Genomic DNA, 23517 nt, shown 5'->3' on the forward strand with positions numbered 1-23517 from the left:
GCTACAAAAAAGGGGATGCGTAACGCTTACCTATTACCATGGTAATTGAAAATCATTGGCTTTGGTATTTAAACGTTGGCTCCCCATATAGTCGTTTATTACCATCCCAGAAGGAGGATGTGAATGTTTTGTTTTTTTAATATATATATATATATACTCTCAATTGCTTTCAGACAAAGCACATACTTGCTTTAGGTAAGAAATATTTGGAGAGTTTGGAGAAATCATTTGGAGAGTTAAACTAGAATACAGCTGAAATGTTTTTTTGTTGTGGATACTTTTTCACACAATATTGCGATTCGAATACTATATAGTATGCATTATAAGTCTTTGTTGTAGGTGCTATTTTACACGTCGGCATTACAAGTCTTTCCTCTAGACCACCCTAAGACTTTTTTGCGGGTATACTTCCCATATGTCACACATTGCGCCTATAAATTCTACCAAGTTTAAGCATGCTTGTAAAAAATAAGTCTGACGGGCTATAGCTGGCGATAACTTATTCATACCGCCCGGCTGAGGTCAGTTGTAACCTGTTACAGGAAGAAAAGGTTCACAACCATGTATGTGTTAGCCTGCCATGTAAGTGGCTACGACGAAAATTAAACGATTAGAAGTCTCGTTTTCGGTAACGTTTTAGTTGCTATGGTAATCTTGGGCCGGAAACGGAAGCAGCTGTTGCTAGGAAATGCAGGAGTTGCGTGTTGACAGCCTGGAAGAAGTTGTATGAGGTACGTTATTGCTAATTCGGAGGTTGTTGGATAAAACACACACGCAAAAAGAAATCAACTATCTATAATTGAGACGTAAAGGAAGAATATATACGTATGTTGTGGTGAGAACGGATGGCTTAAAAGACGTTCTACGATACATGCAGCACGGTGATCTTCATTACTGGGATTTAGGCGGTGTGCAAACAATTTGGGTAAGAAATATTCAAACGTGTTACGGGTGTTTTGTTGGCAAATCGGATATATGTAAGGATACATATAATTTGGTATTTATGATAATTAGGTGCGTTTATTATGATTGTTTAAGACGGAATCTTATTTAAGATTGTTATTGAAAATATGTGAAAGAAGTTAAAATGGTAAGAGAAGCATAGGAACGCATGTCATTTTGTTATAAAGCTTTTAATACTAATTATTGCATGACAAATTATTTGCCTTTAATAATTCAAAAAGAACTGTCATCTGAAAGATGCCAAGCAATATACAGCATCTGCATTCCAATACTAAAACAGCTTTAACCCTTGAACTACTATTTTTTATTTTTGTATCCTTTGTTTTAACATTTCTGCGGTGCTCATGTTTAGCTGTAATTTGACAAGACAAGAATGGCTTTTTTTGGTTACTATTATTTTGGATCATATCATTATAAAATATAAAACAAATATGGCAACAAAAGCAATTATCTTTTATTTGAAAAACCTTTTACTCCTCTACAAAAGCTAATAAAAAAAAAACTGCTAAATAGATTCTACTATTTGTCCTTACTTTAGAAATACCCAATATTTTTCTGAGTTTTTTTTTTTTTTTTGTTTGTTTGTTTTTTTTACTTTCTTTGCAAATTATAGGGTAAATACAAGTAGCATATTGCTATTTCAAAACCGTTTTTTCCAAAACGGGTCATACTGCCCCCCATGTTGTATTTGAGTCACTTTGAAGCCGGTCACTTTACCTCCATCAAACCATATATTTTGAAAACAAAACACCCCAGGGTATTTCAAATCCAAATATTTAAACTTTTTCCATGCACCAATTCAACTTTAATTACTTGGCAACTCACTGTTTGTACATGTTATTTTATCATATGTATGATATTTATCTATCACTGTGTGTATGAATATATTTTTCTTTTGCTAAATTTACCCTATTGATCTTAATGATTCTTTGAACATCAAACTGGTTTATTTTCATTATATCCATTGTCATTTTGGTGCATTGGAAAATGTCCCAGGTGTTAGAAATGCCACTACCCCCTTTTTTCTCTCTCTCGCTCTTCTTTTTTTTATTTTTATTTTTTTGTTTTAAATCCTTCTGTACCTTTTTCTCCTCACTGGTGCAGGCTTTTCTGAATTCTTCTAGAACCATTGAATAGATGTCTCACATATTATTAGTAGTCATTGTTCTCCTGGATTAGCACTAATGTGATATCGCCAATAATTATATTTATTCCAGGTTAGCCACCACACATACTTGCCACAGGTTGGAATCTTACACGGTGGAGGATTCTTTTGCTCACTGTACAATTTATTTTTTTAAATAATAGTCAAATGTGGAATGTACTGAAATCAATGTATTTTGCATTTGATTTTCTATTTTTGCAATGGGAATTAAAAACTTCAAAAAAGAAAAGCTAGGTTAATTTGTTTTTCTGCTTTATGACATATTTTTCATGCTAAATGACTATGCTGAAACTATAAACATGCTGTACAATAGACATGGAAGAAGGGAATTGTGATTGAACAAAGAAATAGTGAAAATGGCTGGTCATGATGCTCCCTTTGTTAAGGGGGGACAATCATGACCACACCATCGAATGCCAATGGGCAATATCTTAAACGTTTGCCTTCATCTGAACCAAAAAAAAATAATGTCCGGGAAGAACAGTCATAATGTGCTTTCTGCTTTTTACCTCTAATTTTAACTGTGTTTGGTACTTCCACAGAAACTGCAAAGGTTAAAATCATGACAGAAGGAGTTTCTTCAAATACTGGACCTATTCCTCCAGATTCGAGAGGATTCTCAGACTCTTACAAATATCCCACAGCAGGTGAGATTCTGTTGTTGGGGTGTGTGTGTGTAATATATATATATATATATATATATATATATATATATATATATATATATATATATATATATATATATATATATATATATTAGTGTGTGTGTGTGTTTGAAAACTAGACAAGGTATCTACACACACCATATGGACCCAAGTATTGGGACACCTGACAGTTACATCAGCAGGGATTTTGATGACATTGTATTCTAAATACTAGGGCTGCAACAAACGATTATTTTAATTTAATTTTCGATTAATCGGATAAAAAAAATGAATGTCAATTTTTCATTTATTTAAAATAATTTAATAAACGATGTTAAATACAAAAAACTTTGATAAAATGCATTTCTTGTCTTTATTTCCCAACCAGCCCCCCCAATTTATGCACATTTGAGCCCAGACTTGCCACGCTGCCTCCCAGACTTGCCACGCTGCCTCCCAGACTTGCCACGCTGCCTCCCAGACTTGCCACGCTGCCTCCCAGACTTGCCACGCTGCCTCCCAGACTTGCCACTCCACGCTGCCTCCCAGACTTGCCACTCCACGCTGCCTCCCAGACTTGCCACTCCACGCTGCCTCCCAGACTTGCCACTCCACGCTGCCTCCCAGACTTGCCACTCCACGCTGCCTCCCAGACTTGCCACTCCACGCTGCCTCCCACACATGCCACTCCACGCTGCCTCCCACACATGCCACTCCACTCTACCCCCCACACATGCCACTGTGCCTGATACGCCTTATACCCCCTGATACACCACTCCATCCTCCCCAGACATGCCACACTGCCCTCCCCACATATGCCACTCCACTCTACCCCCAGATATGCCACTGTGGCCCCAGATATGCCTTATATACCCTGATACACCACTCCGTCCTCCCCAGACATGCCACACTGCCCCCCCCACAAATGCTTTATATACCGTATATGCCTTATACCCCCAGATATGTCTCTCTGTCCTCCCCAGATATGCCTTACACCCCCCAGATATCTCATAGAGTCACAGACCCGTTCGCAGCACACTGACACCATACTCTTATAAATAAGTACTGGGTTAATCTTCACTGCCCCCAGGATTTAGACTCCCCTTATTTTGCCCCCCTTTATCTCTTACTGCACCTTAAGTTAACTTTATTCAATTAATTAAATTAACCCTCAGTCCTCAGCACTAAATTAACCCTAAACACCCCATTAACCATAACTGCCCCTAAGTTAACCCTAAACACTCCATTAACCACATCATCCCCTAAATTAACCCTAAAGACCCCATCAACCACAGCATCCCCTAAATTAACCCTAAAGACCCCATCAAACACAACAGCCCCTAAATTAACCCTAAACACACCATTAACCACAACTGCCTCAAATTAACCCTAAACACCCCATTAACCATAGCTTCCCCTAAATTAACCCCCTCCTCCCCTAACTTTCAGCAGCCCAAATATTAATTTTATACTTACAGTCAGATGAGTGTCACAGCCATGTGGTTCTGGAGATGGAAGGGGGCGGGGCCAGTTGTCAGTGATTACAGGGAGGGACTGGTAAGTAGGAACTGCTGCTGTGAGTCAGACTAAACGGATTATATAATGAGGGGTATTTTTCAGAGCGTTTGCTCTGAAAAAACCCTAATTTTATAATCGATAAAAATCGATTCAACTAATCGATAATGAAATTTGGCAACGATTTTCATTATCGATTATCGATTTTATCGATTAGTTGTTGCAGCCCTACTAAATACATATTTATTCATATTAAGTCCCCCCTCCTTTGCAGCTATAACAGCTTCTACTCTTCTGGAAAGGCTTGTTGTGTGGGAATTTTTGCTCGTTCATCCAGTAGAGCATTTATTTAGTTCAGGCACTGATGTTGGACAAGAAGGCCATGCTTGCAATCTCGGTTCCATTAAATCCCACATGTGTTCGATGGAGTTGAGGTCAGGGCTCTGTGTGGGCCGATCAAGTTCTTCCACACCAAACTTATTCAACCATGTCTTTATGGACCTTGCTTTGTGCACCATTATATGGACAAAAATATTGAAGCACACCTCTTATCTATTGAAATCAGGGTTTGGGCTAGGCCCCTTACTTTCCAGGGAATGGCAAGACATTTTGGACAATCCAATGCTTACATTTTGGGGACCTTTTCTATTCCAGCATAACTGTGCCCCAGTGTACCAAGCAAGGTCCATAAAGACATGGTTGGATGAATTTGGTGTGGAAGAACTTGACTGGTGCACAAACACCTCTAGCTATGCATCCCAGCAGTCTACTGCCCCTGCTAGGGCTGGTGCAAGGATTTTTGGTCACTCTAGGCTAAAGGTCATTTTGCCACCCCTTAGGCTCAGCCGCATGTATAACAACCATCATACACATCACCTGCCCCTACATTGCAGATATAGATCATAGGTCACACACTCCAACATCCAGCCTTGCACCTATATTGCACACATAGGACTTGCTCTGCACCCAGATAACACACTATCTTTCTTTCTCTCCCCTTTCTCTCAATCACTTACAGTCGTGTGAGAAAATACACTCTCTTTGAATTCTATGGTTTTACATACCATACAATCATCTGTTGCATTTTGGTGTGTTTTAACATGATGTCAAGGAGGAAAGACATCAGCAATGATCTTAGAAAAGCAATTGTTGCTGCCCATCAATCTGGGAAGGGTTATAAGGCCATTTCCAAACAATTTATAGTCCATCATTCTACAGTGAGAACCATTTTTCAAAAGTGGAAAACATTCATTTCAACCCAAGATCAGACCGTGAAATACTACGGGAAATTGCAAAAAGAGTTACATCTCAGACTCTACAGGCCTCAGTTAGCATGTTCAATGTTAAAGTTCATGACAGTACAATTAGAAAAAGACTGAACAAGTATGGTTTGTTTAGAAGGGTTGTCAGGTTGCTTTTTCTCTCTTAAAAAAACATAGCATCAACCCTTACGTTTGCATAGTTGCATCTGAACAAACCACAAGACGTCGGGAACAGTGCCCTCTGGACAAACAAGACCAATAATGCACAACGCCATTGAGGAAGCAATCACCACCAGCCTCCAAGAGCCTTTCAATTGGCTGGCGGTAAGTTACGCATGCATCACACCATAAGTAAAACGCAATATGCAGATCATATGCAAATGAGTTATAACAGAAAACCACACCACCTTACACAATCCTGCCATCAGAACCAATAATATTGGTCAGACAGGCAGGAGGAAGGGGGTAATTGGGATCTAAAGAGCTCTGGCTCTCTCACTGTTGCCCCCCTGTACCCCTAATCAGGTACAGGGTGACTAAAACATAAATCCAAGCAAAGGAACCAGATATTGCACTGCAATTAGTGTTCACTGTTGCCTGCTGGAAATATGAAATGCAATCCAGGGGTCTGTTTTCTATAATGGGAAATACAGCCTCCAGACGCCCCCAAAGTCATGGAGGCTCCCGTGTCGAAAACCAAACACAGTGTATCAGCACAAACACTTCATACAAACTGTCAAGCGCAGTAGTGGAGGGGTGATGATTTGGGCTTGTTTTGCAGCCACAGAACCTGGGAACCTTGCTGTCACTAAATCGACCATGAACTCCTGTGTATACCAAAGTATTGTGGAGTCTAAGTTGAGGCCATCTGTCCAACAGCTAAAGCTTGGCTGAAATTGGGTCATGGGACAGGACAATGATCCCAATCTTCAACAGAATGGCTGTAAAATAGAACAATAGAACATGTGTTGCAAGGTCCCAATCAAAGTCCAGACCTCAACCCAATTGAAATGCTGTGGTGGGACTTTAAGAGAACTGTGCATAAACAAATGCCTGCAAACCTCAAAGAACTGAAGCAACATTGTAAAGAAGACTAGGCCAAAATTCCTCCACAACAATGTTGACTGCTATAGAAAGTCATACAGAAAACGATTACTTCAAGTTATTCCTGCTAAAGGTGGTTCTACAAGATATTGAATCAGAATCAAAGTTGTACTTAGTTTTTTCACGCATAACTTCTCCATTTTGGCTTTATTTTTGTTGAATAAATCATGACACAGTGTAATATGTCATGTGCTGTTGTTCATCTGAGGTTATATTTACCTAAGTTTTACACCTGCTAAGGAACCATTAAATTAAAAGAGGGTGGAATTTGTCCTATGACTGTACCTGGCTGAGATACTGTGGTGTTCAAGGCTTTAGTCTCACTGCTCTGTATTGGTGTGTGCAGCTCCCTTGCAGAGCCAGGGTAGGATCCAGAACCTGACTTTGGGAGGGGCACTCACACACATCCAGAAATTTGCATGCACACATACACTCACACCAACACATGCACACGGACACTCAATGCTAACACACATGTGCACAAACTAATATACACACAAAAACCCACACAAACATACCCAGACATAATCACACATGACTAACACAACAGATGCATATATATTGTAACAAGGTGCGGGGTGTTGTTGTGGAAGGGGTATACATTCCCCCTCGATTTTGCAGGGTTTTCTATGACATATAGGGCAGGCTGGTGCTCCGCCCCGCAGTTTACATGCACCTGGACTGACCCAGGATCCAGGCCAGGAGTTTAAGCTGACTCCAATGCACTGGTCAGCTGCAGGTAATTAGCTGCACTGGCTGCAATATAACCTGACCTGTTGGACAGAAGAGAGAGAGTTTGTTTTGGAAGCAGCAGGGCTTGCTTTGCACAAGAGAGCCCATCAAAAAGGTTGGTGGGATTACGTTTTGTTTAGTTTTAGACCCTGTGTAGTGAGGGAAGTTATATGTTAGTAAGCGCTCAGACGAGCTAGGCTTTTGTTTGTAGAGAATTTGTGTTCTGTGTAATCCTGTAAATATCTTCATACGTGGACTACAAATAAATTGTGGGTGATTACCTAATTGAGATGTGGCGTTAATACCCTAGAGGACCGTGCTGTTTGGTACCCTGTGTGGGTGCAGGATCACAATATGGTGGAGAATGCGGGCATCAGCACATAAAAGGTCTGTGGGTATGCAAAGTCTCTGCCAGTCTGCATATTGAAGATTGTTTGTGAATCGTGGGACACCCACTCAGTACAGTACCTTCATACTAGTCATCTGCCTTGGTGTTATGATGGAAGAGCTGGTGAAGGTTTTGGTACAGGCGACTGCTGTACAGCAGGAGACTAATCGTTTACTGACTGCACAGGTTGAAAACCTGAGAGAAGCCCAGCATGAGGACAGAGCTGTCCTTGCTAATGTTTTGCAGAAAGTGCTGTCGCCCTCTGCAGGGAGCCCTACTGTGGATAAGGGGCCCCGTATTCGAGCAACTGATTTCCTGCATAAGATGTCAGAGGCAGATGATGTGGAAGCTTATCTCACTACTTTTGAGAGGGTTGCTACCAGAGAAAACTGGCCAGCAAGCCAGTGGGCGGGGTTACTAGCTCCTTGTCTAAGTGGGGAACCCCAGAAAGCCTATGAAGATTTACCTGATGACCAAGCCCAGGACTATGTACAACTCAGAAAAGAAATTCTAACACGTATAGGCATAACCCCTGCCCTTAGAGCCCAAAGGTTTCATAAGTGGGCTTATGACATGGGTAAACCTACACGGACCCAGATGTATGAGTTGCTGAGGCTTGCGCAGAAATGGCTGAAACCTGAGATCAACTCTGCTACTAAAATAATGGAGATGGTGGTCATGGATCGCTTTCTCAGGAACTTGCCTACAGAACTGCGACAATGGGTCAGCCAAGGGGACCCGAAGGATCCAGAGGAGATGATGTGTCTGGTTGAGAGGTATTTGACCGTTAAGGAGCTACGTAGTACTTCTCCACAGCCAAAGTCCAGATCCCTTAACAACCGGACAAGCGTGAAAACCGGAAGCAAAGGACAAAACCCTGTACCCCGCATGGGACAATATGACTATGGTGGTAACAGGCACCCGGCATTCCCATTACGGCCACAAGAGCAGACTGAGGAACAGATAAGATGCTTCAAATGCCACGAGCCGGGACATTTTGCGCGTAATTGTCCAGAGGGTGAAGAGCCCATGCAGTGTGATGTAGGAGCCAGGGCCCTACACAAGACTGTGTTGACTTGTTCAAATATGTGTGTGGTTACTAGTGCTGTTGATGCAACTCATTTAAGACCAGTGAGGGTGGAGGGGAAGAGTGTACAAGCATTGATTGATTCTGGGAGTGAAGTTACCTTGATAAAAAGTGCTCTGCTTCAGCCAGAGAAAGTAGATACCAGGCAGCTTCTTGATATTGTATGTATACATGGTGACACCCACTCATACCCCACGGCAGAGGTTGATATTGTCACGGATGTAGGAAAGGTCAAATGGCAGGTAGGGGTGGTACCCCTGTTGCCCTACGATGTAGTATTAGGGAGGGACTTCCCTCATTTCCGCAACATAACCGGAAAACCCTCAGTTCCTCAGGTAACGTGCTCTGAGGAAACCCATGAGGAAGAAGGAATGGATAATGTTTTTCCTTTCTCCAGTATTGATTGGGATCCATGCAAGGAACAAGAGTCACCAGTAGTGTGCCTGGGTAATGAAGTAGAACCTCCCCATAATGAGGCCCCCTTAGCACAAATAGAGTTTCAGGATCTGGGAGTCCACCCTGGAAATTTCCGAGCTGCCCAATGGGAGGATACAACCCTGACAGCAGCTAGAGAGAATGTGCAAGTAATGGAGGATACCATTGTAAACCCTGACAAGCACTTAAGTTCTCCTTATTTCAAAGTAAAACATAACCTGCTTTACCGGGTAGAGAAGAAAGGGGAAGAGGAGATGGAACAGTTGCTGGTCCCACAATCGTATAGACACACGGTGTTAAAACTGGCCCATAGCCATGTGCTAGGTGGGCACCTGGGATTTGAGAAGACCAGAGAGAGGGTTCTTACCCGGTTTTATTGGCCAGGTATATACGCTGCAATAGAGAGGTATTGCAAATCCTGCCCCGAATGTCAATTAAAGGCACCGCACAAAGGTTTCCGCAGCCCACTGGTACCCCTTCCTGTTATCGAGGTCCCTTTTGAACGAATTGCAATGGACCTGATAGGGCCTCTGCTTAAGTCAGCTAGGGGACATCAATACATTTTAGTTGTTGTTGACTATGCCACGCGTTATCCTGAGGCAGTTCCCCTACGGAATGCCTCCTCTAAGAGTATTGCAAGGGAGTTAATGATGATGTTCAGCAGGACGGGTATACCAAAAGAGGTTCTCACAGACCAGGGAACTCCTTTTATGTCCAGGATTATGACCGAGCTATGTAAGCTGCTCAAAATTAAACAGCTAAAAACCTCAGTATACCATCCTCAAACGGACGGACTGGTAGAGAGGTTTAATAAAACATTAAAGGCCATGCTACGCAAAGTGGTAGACAAAGACGGTAAGAACTGGGATTATCTCTTACCATATCTTATGTTTTCTATTAGAGAAGTCCCACAAGCTTCCACAGGGTTTTCACCCTTCGAATTATTATATGGCAGACACCCCAGAGGTATTTTAGATATTGCCAAGGAAACATGGGAACAAGAGCATACCCCTCACCGTAGTGTTATAGAACATGTTGCTCAAATGCAGGAGCGTATGGAAGCTATAATGCCCATAGTGAAGGAGAACATGTTAAAAGCCCAGAGGGCCCAACAAGTCAGTTATAACAGGAATGCAAGGCTTCGGATCTTCAAACCGGGGGACCGGGTATTGCTTCTTATCCCTACAGTTGAAAGCAAGTTCCTAGCCAGCTGGCAAGGACCATATGAAATTATTGAGCGTGTCGGTGAGGTTAATTATAAAGTAAGACAGCCGGGTAGGAGGAAGGCAGAACAGATCTACCATGTGAATTTATTGAAGCCATGGGTAGAGCGAGAGGTCTTCACCATGACCAAAGGGCAACCCACTCATGTTGCTTGTGGGAAAGAACCAGAGGTGTACATTGCTGACACTCTTGCCTCTCATCAGAAACAGGAAGTCAGAGAGTTTGTGCTAAAAAATAGAGATGTGTTTTCCCCAGTACCAGGAAAAACACGCATAATAAAACATGATATTATCACCGAACCCGGAAAGAAAATCAATCTGAAGCCCTACAGAATACCCGAGGCTAGACGTGAAGCGGTTAGTGCAGAGGTAAAAAAGATGCTAAAACTAGGGGTGATTGAAGTGTCACAAAGCGAGTGGAGTAACCCAATTGTGTTAGTGCCTAAACCAAATGGAGAAATACGCTTCTGTAATGACTTCCGTAAATTAAACAATATCTCCAAGTTTGATGCCTATCCTATGCCTCGGGTGGATGAGCTCATAGAGAGGTTGGGTAAAGCTAGGTATCTGAGTACATTGGACTTGACCAAAGGATATTGGCAGGTTCCCTTGACAGAGAGAGCAAAGGAAAAGACTGCTTTTTCTACCCCTGAGGGGTTGTTCCAATACAATGTGTTACCGTTTGGTTTGCATGGTGCCCCAGCCACCTTCCAGCGTATGATGGATAGGATACTTAGGCCCCATAGAGAGTATGCAGCTGCCTATCTGGACGATGTAGTGATTCACAGTGTGGACTGGGAAACACATCTGATGAAGGTTCAGGCGGTAGTGGATAGTATACGGGCTGCCGGTTTGACTGCCAACCCCGCTAAGTGCTCTTTAGGCTTAGAAGAGGCTAAATATCTGGGTTATACAATAGGGCGGGGGCTCCTTAAACCACAACAGAGCAAGGTAGCAGCCATCTCCAATTGGCCACGTCCTGTAACAAAGAAACAAGTAAGGGCATTCTTGGGCTTAACTGGCTATTATCGCAGGTTCATCCCTGACTTTGCCACCATTACTGCCCCGTTGACTGAGCTCACAAAAGCTAAAGGCCCGGTTATGGTTAAGTGGACCCCAGAAGCAGAACATGCCTTTCAGGTCTTGAAAGAGGCATTGTGTTCTGACCCCGTATTGGTAGCTCCGGATTTTTCTAAACAATTCATTGTACAGACCGATGCGTCTGATGTTGGCCTGGGCGCGGTTCTTTCTCAAGCACATGATGGAGAGGAACATCCAGTCATGTATCTAAGTCGGAAGTTAAATCCTCATGAACAGAGGTACTCAGTGGTTGAGAAAGAATGCCTGGCTGTTAAGTGGGCACTAGAGTCCTTGAGGTATTATCTGTTGGGTCGAAGGTTTACACTGATTACTGACCATGCACCTTTAACCTGGATGAGGCAGAACAAGGAAAAGAATGCCAGGGTTACCAGGTGGTTCCTTAGTCTCCAGCCATTCCAGTTTACTATGGTTCACAGAGCTGGTACTGCCCAGGGTAATGTGGATGGCCTCTCCCGAGTTCACTGTTTGTGGTCCAAGGCCGCTCGCCCCGATGGGTCTGAGCTGGGGGGGAGGATATGTAACAAGGTGCGGGGTGTTGTTGTGGAAGGGGTATACATTCCCCCTCGATTTTGCAGGGTTTTCTATGACATATAGGGCAGGCTGGTGCTCCGCCCCGCAGTTTACATGCACCTGGACTGACCCAGGATCTAGGCCAGGAGTTTAAGCTGACTCCAATGCACTGGTCAGCTGCAGGTAATTAGCTGCACTGGCTGCAATATAACCTGACCTGTTGGACAGAAGAGAGAGAGTTTGTTTTGGAAGCAGCAGGGCTTGCTTTGCACAAGAGAGCCCATCAAAAAGGTTGGTGGGATTACGTTTTGTTTAGTTTTAGACCCTGTGTAGTGAGGGAAGTTATATGTTAGTAAGCGCTCAGACGAGCTAGGCTTTTGTTTGTAGAGAATTTGTGTTCTGTGTAATCCTGTAAATATCTTCATACGTGGACTACAAATAAATTGTGGGTGATTACCTAATTGAGATGTGGCGTTAATACCCTAGAGGACCGTGCTGTTTGGTACCCTGTGTGGGTGCAGGATCACAATATATACTAACAACCCAAGCAAAGAATGTTTACGCGATAAGATACACAGACACGCATACTAAAATACCTAAAGACATATGTTCACATAATAACATACCCAAACACACGCTTTGACTACATACCCAGACATATATGCTCACATATAGACACACTTTCACTAACTTACCCAAATGCACATGTTTACAGCGCCCTCCACAAGTATTGGCACCAATATGAGCAAAGAAGGCTTTGAAAAGTCTTTATTGTTATATAAAAAAAAAAAAAATGTGATGTATATGTGTGCTACAATTATGATATTTTACACTTTGTAGGACACCTAGGTGACTAGGAACAGGAAATTCTATTTCACAAGGATAAAAATATTAAGCAACACATAGGCCAAATTCCCTTAGTTACATAGTTATAAAGGCTGAAAAAAGACACGCGTCCATCAAGTTCAGCCTTTCCTTTATCTGTTAATTTGTTGCTGTTGATCCAAAAGAAGGCAACCCCCCCCCAGTTTTGCTCTTCCCAATTTTGCACTAACCAGGGAAAAAAATTCCTTCTTGACCCCAAAATGTCAGATTTCTCCTTGGATCAATAAGCTGTTTCCCCATAATTAAAGATTATATCCCCGAATATTATGTTTTTCCAGGTATCCATCCAGTTGCTGTTTAAACGTCTGTACAGACTCCGATAAAACTACCTCTGCAGTCAGAGAATTCCACATCCTTATTGTCCTTACTGTAAAAAAACCCCTGGTTTAGTCTAAATCTCCTTTCTTCCAGTCTAAACCCGTGACCACGTGTCCAATGCATAGTCCTGTTTATGAACAGATTTCCACACAATGGTTTGTATTGGCCCCGAATATATTTATATAATGTTATCATATCCCCTCTGAGGCGATGTTTTTCTAAACTAAACAGATTTAAATTTGTTAACCTTTCTTCATAACTATAGTGCTCCATTCCTTTTATTAATTTTGTAGCCCGCCTCTGCACCCTTTCTAGTGCTATAATATCCTTCTTTAGAATAGGTGCCCAAAATTGCACAGCATATTCAAGGTGCGGCCTTACCATTGATTTATACAGAGGCAAAATTATATTTTTATCCCGCGACTTGATGCCCCTTTTTATACACGGCAATACTTTACTGGCCTTAGCAACCGCAGACTGACATTGCCCATTGTTGCCTAGTTTGTAACAATTTCCAAATCCTTCTCATTTGTCGTTACCCCTAATTCACTACCGTTTAGGGTGTAGGTTGCTTGTGCATTCCCTACCCCAAAGTGCATAACTTTACATTTATCTACATTGAATTTCATCTGCCAATTGTGTGCCCAGTCCCCCAGTCTATCTAGATCCCTCTGCAGTACTGTAATATACCGCTCGCCCTGTATTACTTTACCTAGTTTAGTGTCATCTGCAAACACAGAAACATGACTTTCAATGCCTACTGCCAGGTCATTTATAAATATGTTGAATAAAATTGGTCCCAGATCAGAACACTGAGGGACACCACTTACCACTTTTGACCAGCTTGAACATTTACCATTTATAACAACTCTCTGTTCTCTATCTCTCCAGTTTCCTTCAGTTTGAATACTAACCTATTGTGTGGAACCGTGTCAAACGCCTTGGCAAAATCCAAGTAGATTACATCCACTGCAACACCCTGATCTACACTTCTACTTACTTAAAATAACTTCATAAAACCATGCTGATTTTTGCTAATAATACTGTTCTTCCCAAGGAATTCTTGAATATTATCCCTAAACAGCCCTTCAAATACTTTCCCAGCATGGAAGTTAAGCTAACAGGTCTATAATTTCCGGGCACAGAGTTTGAACCCTTTTTGAAAATAGGAACCACATCTGCCTTCCTCCAATCCTCTGGTACAATTCCTGAAAGAAAAAAATCCCAAAAGATTCACTTCATTTTCTTTAGTTGCTGCAGCACCTTGTCCTGAGCCATCCACTCACAGTTTGACTGAAAAAAAAATTCAGTAGTCCTATGTATATCCATTGCCATATGTTCCTCCTTAATATATACTGAGGAAAAAGTTATTTAAAGTTTCTGCTTTTTCCTGGTCCTCCTTAACCCCTTAAGGACAATGGGCGGTCCCTAAACCCATTGAAAACAATGCATTTTGAGCCTGTACATGTACGGGCTTTGTCATTAAGGGGTTAACCAACACTCCCATCTCTGTTTTTAATGAACCTATGTTTTCATTTTTTGTTTTTTTTTAGAATTTATGTACTTAAAGAATTTTTTGGGGTTAGTTTTGCTCTCTGTGGCAATCACCCTCTCATTTTCTAGTTTAGCCCATCTAATCACCTTTTTACATGCTTTATTGGCTTCCTTTATATCTTATATAGGATGCCTCTGATTTAAATGCTGTAAAAGCCATTTTCTTATTTTTAACTTTCTGCTTAACGTCAGCACTAAGCCACATCGGTTTCAATTTGTTTCTTTTATATTTGTTTCCTAGTGGTACATACAGAGAAGTGTACCCTGCTAATATTTGTTTGAAAATACTCCATTTTTCCTCGGTGTTTTTATCCCTGAAGAGTTTATGCCAGTCAATAAGTTGTAAAGCTGCCCTTATCTTATTGAAATTGGCCTTCTTAAAATTATCCTTTTTAGTATGCCCCATGGGCAATTTCTTTTTTGAGTTTATTTCATAAGAGACCATATTGTGATCACTGTTACCCAAGTGCTCACCCACTTAAATGTTACACACAAGATCAACATTGTTTGTTATCACCAGATCCAAACAAGTATCCTTTCTAGTTGGTGCTTGTACCAGTTGTGACCTGAAGGTGTCATTTAACAGGTTCAAAAACCTGAATCCCCTTGCAGAACTACTAGTCCCTTTATCCCAATTTATGTCTGGGTAATTAAAATCTCTTCCTCGTCATTATTAACATTAGGTGGTTTATTAGGTAGGCCCAGTCATGGGTCTCATCCCACCATGTTTCTGTTATGCCTATTATATCATATTGCTTAGTGTATGCTATTGCCTCTAGTTCTCCCATTTTGTTATTTAGGCTCCTTGCATTAACAAGCATACATTTAATATTACCCTGAGTCTCTTGAATTTTTATTAATACATACCTCCTCTGTTCTGATCTTGCCCCTCCCCCATCTCCACCCCCCTTGTTCTGATCTGAAGCCCCTCTCCTTTCTGTGCTATCTCCATTTTCATGATCTCTGTGTGTCCCCCATCACTAGTTTAAAAACCCCTCCAGCCTTCTAGCCATCCTCTCCCATAGCACAGCAGACCCTCTTCCGTTTAGGTGCAATCCATCACCGCTATAAAGATTGTACCCAAGCGCAAAATCAGCCCAGTGCTCTAGAAAGCCAAAACCCTCCTTCCTACACCATGACTTTAGCCACGCATTTACCCCCCTGATCTCCTGCTGCCTTTCTACTGTTGCGTGTGGCACAGGTAATATTTCTGAAAATACTACCTTGGAGGTCCTTTTCTTCAGTTTATCTCCTAATTCCCTGAAATCATTCTTTAGGACGTTGCATTTTCCACTGACTTTGTCATTGGTACCAATATGGGCCATGGCAGCCGGGTCTTCCCCAGCCCCTCCCAATAATCCATCCACTCTGTCAGCAACATGCCGGACCCGAGCACCCGGAAGACAGCAAACTGTCCGGTTGAGCCTATCAGAGCGGCAGATTACCCTATCTACTCTCTTAATAATAGAGTCCCCTACCACCACAACCTGTCTAGCCTTTCTTACGCTCTCAACCCCACTCATACTAGAGGGGCTGTTCCCTCGGCTGTTAGAAGGAACAGCTTCCTCCAGTATAGCTGCTCCTGAGCTGATGCACCCAACATCTTCACTCAAGCGGGCAAATCCGTTAGGCTGCACAAGGTCAGGACTAGCTAAACCTTTCCTCTTTCCTCCCCCTCTACCACCACGTGTAACTGTTACCCAGCTACATGCCTGTTCCCCAGCTGACTTATCTCCTCCCTCTTCACTACCTGCCCCCACTACACTCTGCTCAGTGAGCAGCAGACTCCTTTCAAGATTGTCTATCTATCAAAGTTGCAATTTGCTTCCCCAGATCTCTAATATGAGCTTCCAGAGAAGCCACTTGCTCACACCTGCCACAGAGGTATGGACCCTGGACGGATTCATCCAGGCATGCATACATGAAGCAAGATGTGCATTGAGTCAGATCATCAATCTTGCTAACTCCCATAACCATACTCACAATCAAGTATAAGATTTACAGTTAAACAAGAACACCTGTCAAAAATAAACAGTTAAAAGTACAGAACTATAGTTCAAGAAAAACAGTCCTATAATAATATATAGCAGTATAAATACAGTACCTTGTGGAACCCCTTTTTCTCTTTTTAGTCATTTATAACAATAGGTAAGACCAATGAAAATAGCTGTTATGTGCGGCAAAATGTTGTTGAGAGTCCCAAAATAGGAGATAGCTATAAGAATATTGCAGAAGCATTGGAAATGCCAATCTCCACCATCCGTGCAATAACTAAGACGTTCCAGAGAATTGGAAAAGTTTATGATTTAACCTTTTTGAGAATGTGTTCGTATATTGTCTCTGCACCAGGGGCGGGCTGGGCCGCGCTGAATCCAGGCCGGTGGGCTGGCCGGCAGACGAACATTCAACGCAGCCGCAAAGTTCAAAACTAAGCGGCTGCGAGCGGGATTGAATGCGGCCGTCGTGCCAGTAGCGTACCTGGCATACCTGGTGTACCTCATCTGAGGGGTGCCACCAGGCTGGCACGCCTCCAGAAACGATGCGCGCGGCAACTGTGGCTGTGCGTCGAGACTTGATGTCAAATCCCGGGGCACAACACTGAAGCCACGCCCACCGTCTTCCGCGCTCAGTGCACCGGAAGGATAGGACACAGAAGAAGAAGCAGAACGAAGAGGAGGCGGAAAAGTGACAGTGACAGAGGAAAGGTAGGAAATAATTCAGGGAGAGTGGATTAGTAAGTGTGTGAGAGTGATGGGTGTTATGCTGAATTTTCAGTTTCGGTGCATCCCTACTATATACTAAGCCAGTCACATCAATGTTTGGTTTAGTATATAGTGATAGGGGTTGTAGTGTAGTATTGTCAGTGTCTGGCTCAATGTATAGTGATAGGCACACATTGACGGTGGTACAGCGTAATCCCTAAGTATATAATGATAACAGTTATGCTGTACCACCATCAATGTGTGCCTCAGTATATAATGATAACAATTATGCTGTACCCCTGTCAATGTTTGCCTAACCATAGAAACTATGCTGTTTTAAAGTGTGTGTGTGTGTGGGGTGCCTCTAGGTACGCCTCTGCGTCGTGCGGCAGTCAGACCCAATGGCTGTGCCTCAGCTCTTCGTCCCACGTCTTAAAAGGGGTGGGATGAATAGCTGAGGCACGGCCATTGGGCGGCGTGGTGCGTGCACGCCGGCCCCTTTAATTTCATTAGACGCCGGTGCACGACGGCCACTTTCTATGTCGCTCGCAGCTGCTTTGGTGGCACAATGGGTCAGTTGACTAGACTTGCCCCCCAGGCCTTAGGCTGCCAGCCCTCCCCTGCTCTGCACTGTTAAAAGGATTGTTTGATTGACCAAAAAATGTCCAAAGAGCGCAGAATTTAGTTGCATCTTGGGGTCAGAAAGTATCCAAAACTACAATCCGACGTCACCTGCATCACAACAAGTTGTTTGGAAGGGTTCCAAAGGACAAAACCCCCTCGTCCAAAAGGTTTGCCAGACACTACTGGAACTTCAAATGGAATTGGGTTCTATGTTCAGCAATGATCCAAAACACAGATCAAAATCTACACACAAATGTTTTACTGACCACAAAATCAAGGCCATAACATGACCATCCCAGTCCCCTGATGTAAACCCCGTAGAAAACCTATGAGGTCCACCAGCGTTGACCTTGAAATTTGAAGGCTATGGAGAGATTATGTAAGGAGGAATGGTCTCAAATCTTTGCCATGTATTCTTCAACCTCATCGGGCACTATAGGAGAAGACTCAGAGTGGTTATCTTGGCAAAGGGAGGTAGCACAAAGTATTGACTAAAAGGGTATCAATAATTGTGGCACACACATTTAACAATTTTTATTTTCTTTGGATAAGCCATGAGATCAGAGTATTTTTGTTTATTGTTTAAATAAAAGATCAAAAGGTTAAAGAATAAAGACAAATTTTCAGCCTTCTTTGGTCATGTTTACCAAAGTGCTAACGTTTGTGGAGGGCACTGTACATGCTAACATTACACACACTTTCACTAATGTGCCAAGCCATATTAGCATACCCAAAGACACACGTTCACATATTAAAAATACCAAGACACACATGCTAACATACCAATACAAGGTTGCCTTAGCAGTCCAGATAAGTCACATTTGTAGCCATATCTAGATTTTTACTAGATTCTAGATTCTTCGTAGAATGATAATAAGTTGGTTTGACAAGACCTGTCTTTCACAAAACCATGTTGACTTCTACTAATTGGATTCTGGATCAAGATATGTTCTTGAATGTATACCATTAGCAGCCCTTCAAATAATTTCCCCACTACTGATGTTAAGCTTACTGGCCTGTAATTGCCAGTTGAGATTTTTTTAAATATGGGCACAACATCTGCCTTGCGCCAATCTAATGGAACTATGCCTGAAATGAAAGAATCCCCAAAGGCCGGTAATAATGGTTGGGCCAGAATTAGTCTTAGCTCCTTAAGTACTCTTTGGTGTATACCATCCGGTACAGGGGCCTTGTCTACCTTAACAGTATTTAATTGCTTGAGCAGTTTTTTTCTTGCGGCAGCCAATCCCATGTTTGCTGTAATTGTCCCTTAAAATTAGCCAGCAGGGGCCCCATCATTGGTTCTTCCTTGGTATAAACCGAAGAAAAAAAAATATTTAAGATGTCAGCTTTCTCTCTGTCCTCACTAAGCAAGTTTCCTGTTTCAGATAATAAGACCAACATTCTCTACCTTTTTAACTTGTTTTATTTACATACTTAAAACATTTCTTGGGATTAGTTTTACTCTCCTTGACAATTAGTTTCTCATTTTCCAATTTAGCCATTTTAATGGCCTTTTTGCTGGCTTTGTTGACATCTTTATATGCCATAAATGATACTCCTGATCCCTCACTTTTATAATGCTTAAATGCCATTTGTTTATTTCTTATTTCCTGTTTTGCTTCCCTGGTAAGCCACATGGGATTTGATTTGCTTCTTTTGGATTTATAAATTGGGATGTGTAATTTTGCAATGTGTGCTTAAAGGTATTCCATTTGTCCTCTGTGTTTAGTCCAGAGAACAATCCATCCCATTCTGTACTAGGGCTGCAACAACTAATCAATAAAATACATAATAATCGATAATGAAAATCGTTGCCAACAAATTTAATTATTGATAAGGTGAATCGATTTGCTCTGAAAAATACCCCTCTTTTTCTAATCCGACGCTCAAAGCGCTGCAGGGGACCCGGATCCTCCACTCTGACAGCCGGTGGGGGGTGTCTGTGCGATGCGTGCAGACAACCTCCGCTACTGTCCTCCACTTCCGCCAGGGCTTCTATGATGGAGCACCAGCGTGATGTGACCTTCCGGTGCTCCACCATAAAAGCCCCGGAGGAAGTATCGGTCAGCACCGCAGAGGTGGTCTGCGCATTGCGCAACGTTCGCCAGCTGACAGAGAAGAGGATCCGCTGCAGGGGACCCGGATCATTCTCTCTGGCAGCCGGTGGGTGTCTGTGTGATGCGCGCAGCCAACCTCCGCTACTGCCGGGACTTCTACTTGGGTTTCTATGATGGAGCACCGGTGTCACATGACCTTCCAGTGCTTAGTCATAGACGCTCCAGCGAAAGTGCCGACCAGAAGCAGAGGTTGTCTACGCACATTGCGCAGGCGCTCACCGCCTGCCCTTACTAGACACCAAGGAGTCTGGAGCACGGGGGGGTAAGTCTGGGGGGGCATATCAAGGGCACAGTGGGATATAAGGGGTGTAATGCATATTTGGTGAGCCGAGTGGCATATCTGGGGTATAAGGCATATCAGAGGGCACTATGGCATATGGGGGGTATAAGGCATATCAGGGGGCACAGTGGCATATCAGGAGGTATAAGGCATATGTGGGGAGGGCAGAATGGCATATCTGGGGGTATGTGGCATATCTGGGATTGTGAAATAAATTGGTCATCAAGCAGGTTCAGACTTGCTGTCCTTAGTGGGACTAGTTCCACTATTCCAATCTATATCTGGGTAATTAAAATCTCTCATGATTAAAACTTCTTTCCTATTGGCAGCCTTTTCAATTTCAAATAGCAGCTGATCCTCCCCTTCATTGCTAATGTGTGGTGGCTTTTAGCTTACACTTACAAGTAGTGTGCAACTCTTTTTACTATCTACATGCAGGGCTTTAGTTTAGGGTTTGCATATAAACAAATCCCTTCCCCTTTTCTATTTATGCGGTGCCTTCTAAAAAGCCAGTAACTGACCAGTCGTGGGAGTGATCTCGGGCTCTGAGTGGCTGTGCTGTCTGCCAAGACTCCTGGGCAGACAGCAGCAGCAGCGCCCCCGAGTCACCCCGCGGGGGCATTTTTTTGTTGATGTAAGAGGCTGACAAACTCCTAGGCGCCAGGACAAAACTCTGAGTCGCCATGGCGACCTGGTGCCTGGGATTTGTCGAGCCCTGGCCTATGCTAACCCCACCACGGCTCTCACCCCCTTTTCCCATAGACCCCCTTCTCAGTCTACTCTAGGTAGCACTTAATTTCTATCTTTATCCTCCCCCCAGGAACCTAGTGTAAATGATCCTTGATTTCTCTAGCCATCCTCTCCCCTAGCACTGCAGCCCACTCTTCATTGAGGTGCAGTCCATCCCTGCTATAGAGTCTGTAGCCGACGGCAAAGTCTGCCCAGTGCTCCAAAAACCCAAATCCCTCTTTCTTACACCACACTCTTAGCCACGCATTGATTTCCCTAAGCTCCCGCTGTCTCCTTGATGTAGCGCATGGTACCGGTAAAATTCCAGAGAATATTACCTTAGAGGTCCTTTGCGTACGTTTCTGACCTAGTGCCCTAAAATCGTTTTTAAAGACCCCCCCGCCTGCCCTTAACTTTGTCGTTTGTACCAATGTGTATTGTGTACCCAGTTATGCATATTTGAGCCCAGGCTTGCCACACTGCCCTCCCCGACATGCCACACTGCCCTCCCAGACATGCCACACTGCCCTCCCAGACATGCCACACTGCCCTCCCCACATATGCCTTATATACCCTATATGCCTTATACCCCCAGATATGTCACTCCGTCCTCCCCAGGTATGCCGTATACCCCCCTGATATGCCATAGTGCACAGACACAATACTTTTATAAATAAATACAGGGTTTATCTTCACTGCCCCCAGGATTTAGATTCCCCTCAGTTTGCCCCACTTTACCTCTAACTACACCTTAAGTTAACTTTATTAAATTAATTAAATTAACCCTCAATCCTCAGCATTAAATTAACCCTAAACACCCCATTAACCATAACTACCCCTAAATTAACCCTGAAGACCCCATTAACTATAACTGCCCCTAAGTTAACCCTAAACACCCCATTAACTATACCTGCCCCTAAGTTAACCCTAAACACCCCATTAACTATACCTGCCCCTAAGTTAACCCTAAACACCCCATTAACTATAACTGCCCCTAAATTAACCCCCCCCTAACTTTCAGCAGCCCAAATATTAATTTTATACTCAGTTAGATGAGTGTCACAGCCATGGCGATGCTAAGGAAATGGGCGGAGCCAATTGTCCGTTTGGCTCCGCCCATTTCTTCCTCCTGACAGTCACTGCCGATTGGCCCCGCCCCTTTCTTTCTCCAGCTGCGATTGCAGGGAGGGACTGGAAAAGAAGTGGGCGGGCCAATCGACAGTGACTGCAGGGAGGAACTGTAGGTAGCAACTGCTGCTGTGACTCCTGTGAGTCACACTAAACGGATTATAACACGAGGGGTATTTTTCAGAGCATTTGCTCTGAAAAAAACCCTCATTTTATAATCGATAAAAATCGATTCAACTAATCGATAATGAAATTCGTTGCCAATGAATTTCATTATCGATTTATCATCGATTTTATCGATTAGTTGTTGCAGCCCAAGTTGTAAGTTTTGAACATGACAACCTAGGTCAGGGAAGATTCCTTGTTTTGGCTTTACACAACACTATGTACGGCTGTAGACACTGATTGGAAAGATCTACTTCCTCATGTTTTTATTATAGTTGATGATGCGCTGTTTTTAGGACCTGTGCATCACCCTCCCCTCTCATATTTACAGGCCAGAATGTCATCATTGTGCCGAGCACTAGTTGTTATGTGCTTTTGTTTAGGGTAATCTAACTGTTTTAGGAAACATTTGGTTTTTTTCTGACCCTGACACTGGCTGGGGTGTCAATAAGTTATTAAATATGTAAAAAAAACTCTGAGGTCGTATAGTTTATCTGCCCAGAAGTGGTAGGATTCAAAAGGGGTAAGAGGATATTCCACACAACTTTCCCACTTCTACCAACAGAGTCTGGGCAGCTAAGGGGATCTAGGTGACTGTCCTTCATCTCATATATCCTGAAGGACACTGTATATCCCATACTGCTTTTGCAAAGTTTATAAACCTTAAATAGAACAAGGGATTAATCAATGCAGACATTCTGCTCTAATGTGTAATTTCCAAAAATGTACTAGCAAAGAAGTTGATAATGGGCTATTGGTTGTATAGTCGTTCAAATAGTGGGTCACTGTCGTAGGACCACCAGACAGACCTGAACCGTGATCTTCAGGGCCCATAAGCACACTTGGAGTACATAGTTACATAGTTTATAAGGTTGAAAAAAGA

The 23517-nt window shown here is 42.9% G+C and overlaps 1 protein-coding gene across 2 annotated transcripts in view; it reads left to right on the forward strand.

Annotated features, from left to right (window-relative positions):
• The first annotated feature begins 617 nt into the window (after window positions 1–617).
• Window positions 618–23517, forward strand: part of ENKD1 (enkurin domain containing 1) — a 79507-nt gene continuing 56607 nt past the window's right edge. The window contains exons 1-2 of one of the 2 annotated variants that reach the window (XM_053449735.1): window positions 618–925; window positions 2671–2775. In XM_053449735.1, coding sequence (XP_053305710.1) covers window positions 2691–2775 — 85 coding nt within the window. In that variant the 5' untranslated portion in view covers window positions 618–925; window positions 2671–2690. The remainder of the gene's footprint in view (window positions 926–2670; window positions 2776–23517) is intronic. The other variant, XM_053449736.1, reaches the window with a different exon arrangement.

Source organism: Spea bombifrons, chromosome 10, assembly GCF_027358695.1.
Source record: "Spea bombifrons isolate aSpeBom1 chromosome 10, aSpeBom1.2.pri, whole genome shotgun sequence".
NCBI lineage: Eukaryota > Metazoa > Chordata > Amphibia > Anura > Pelobatidae > Spea > Spea bombifrons.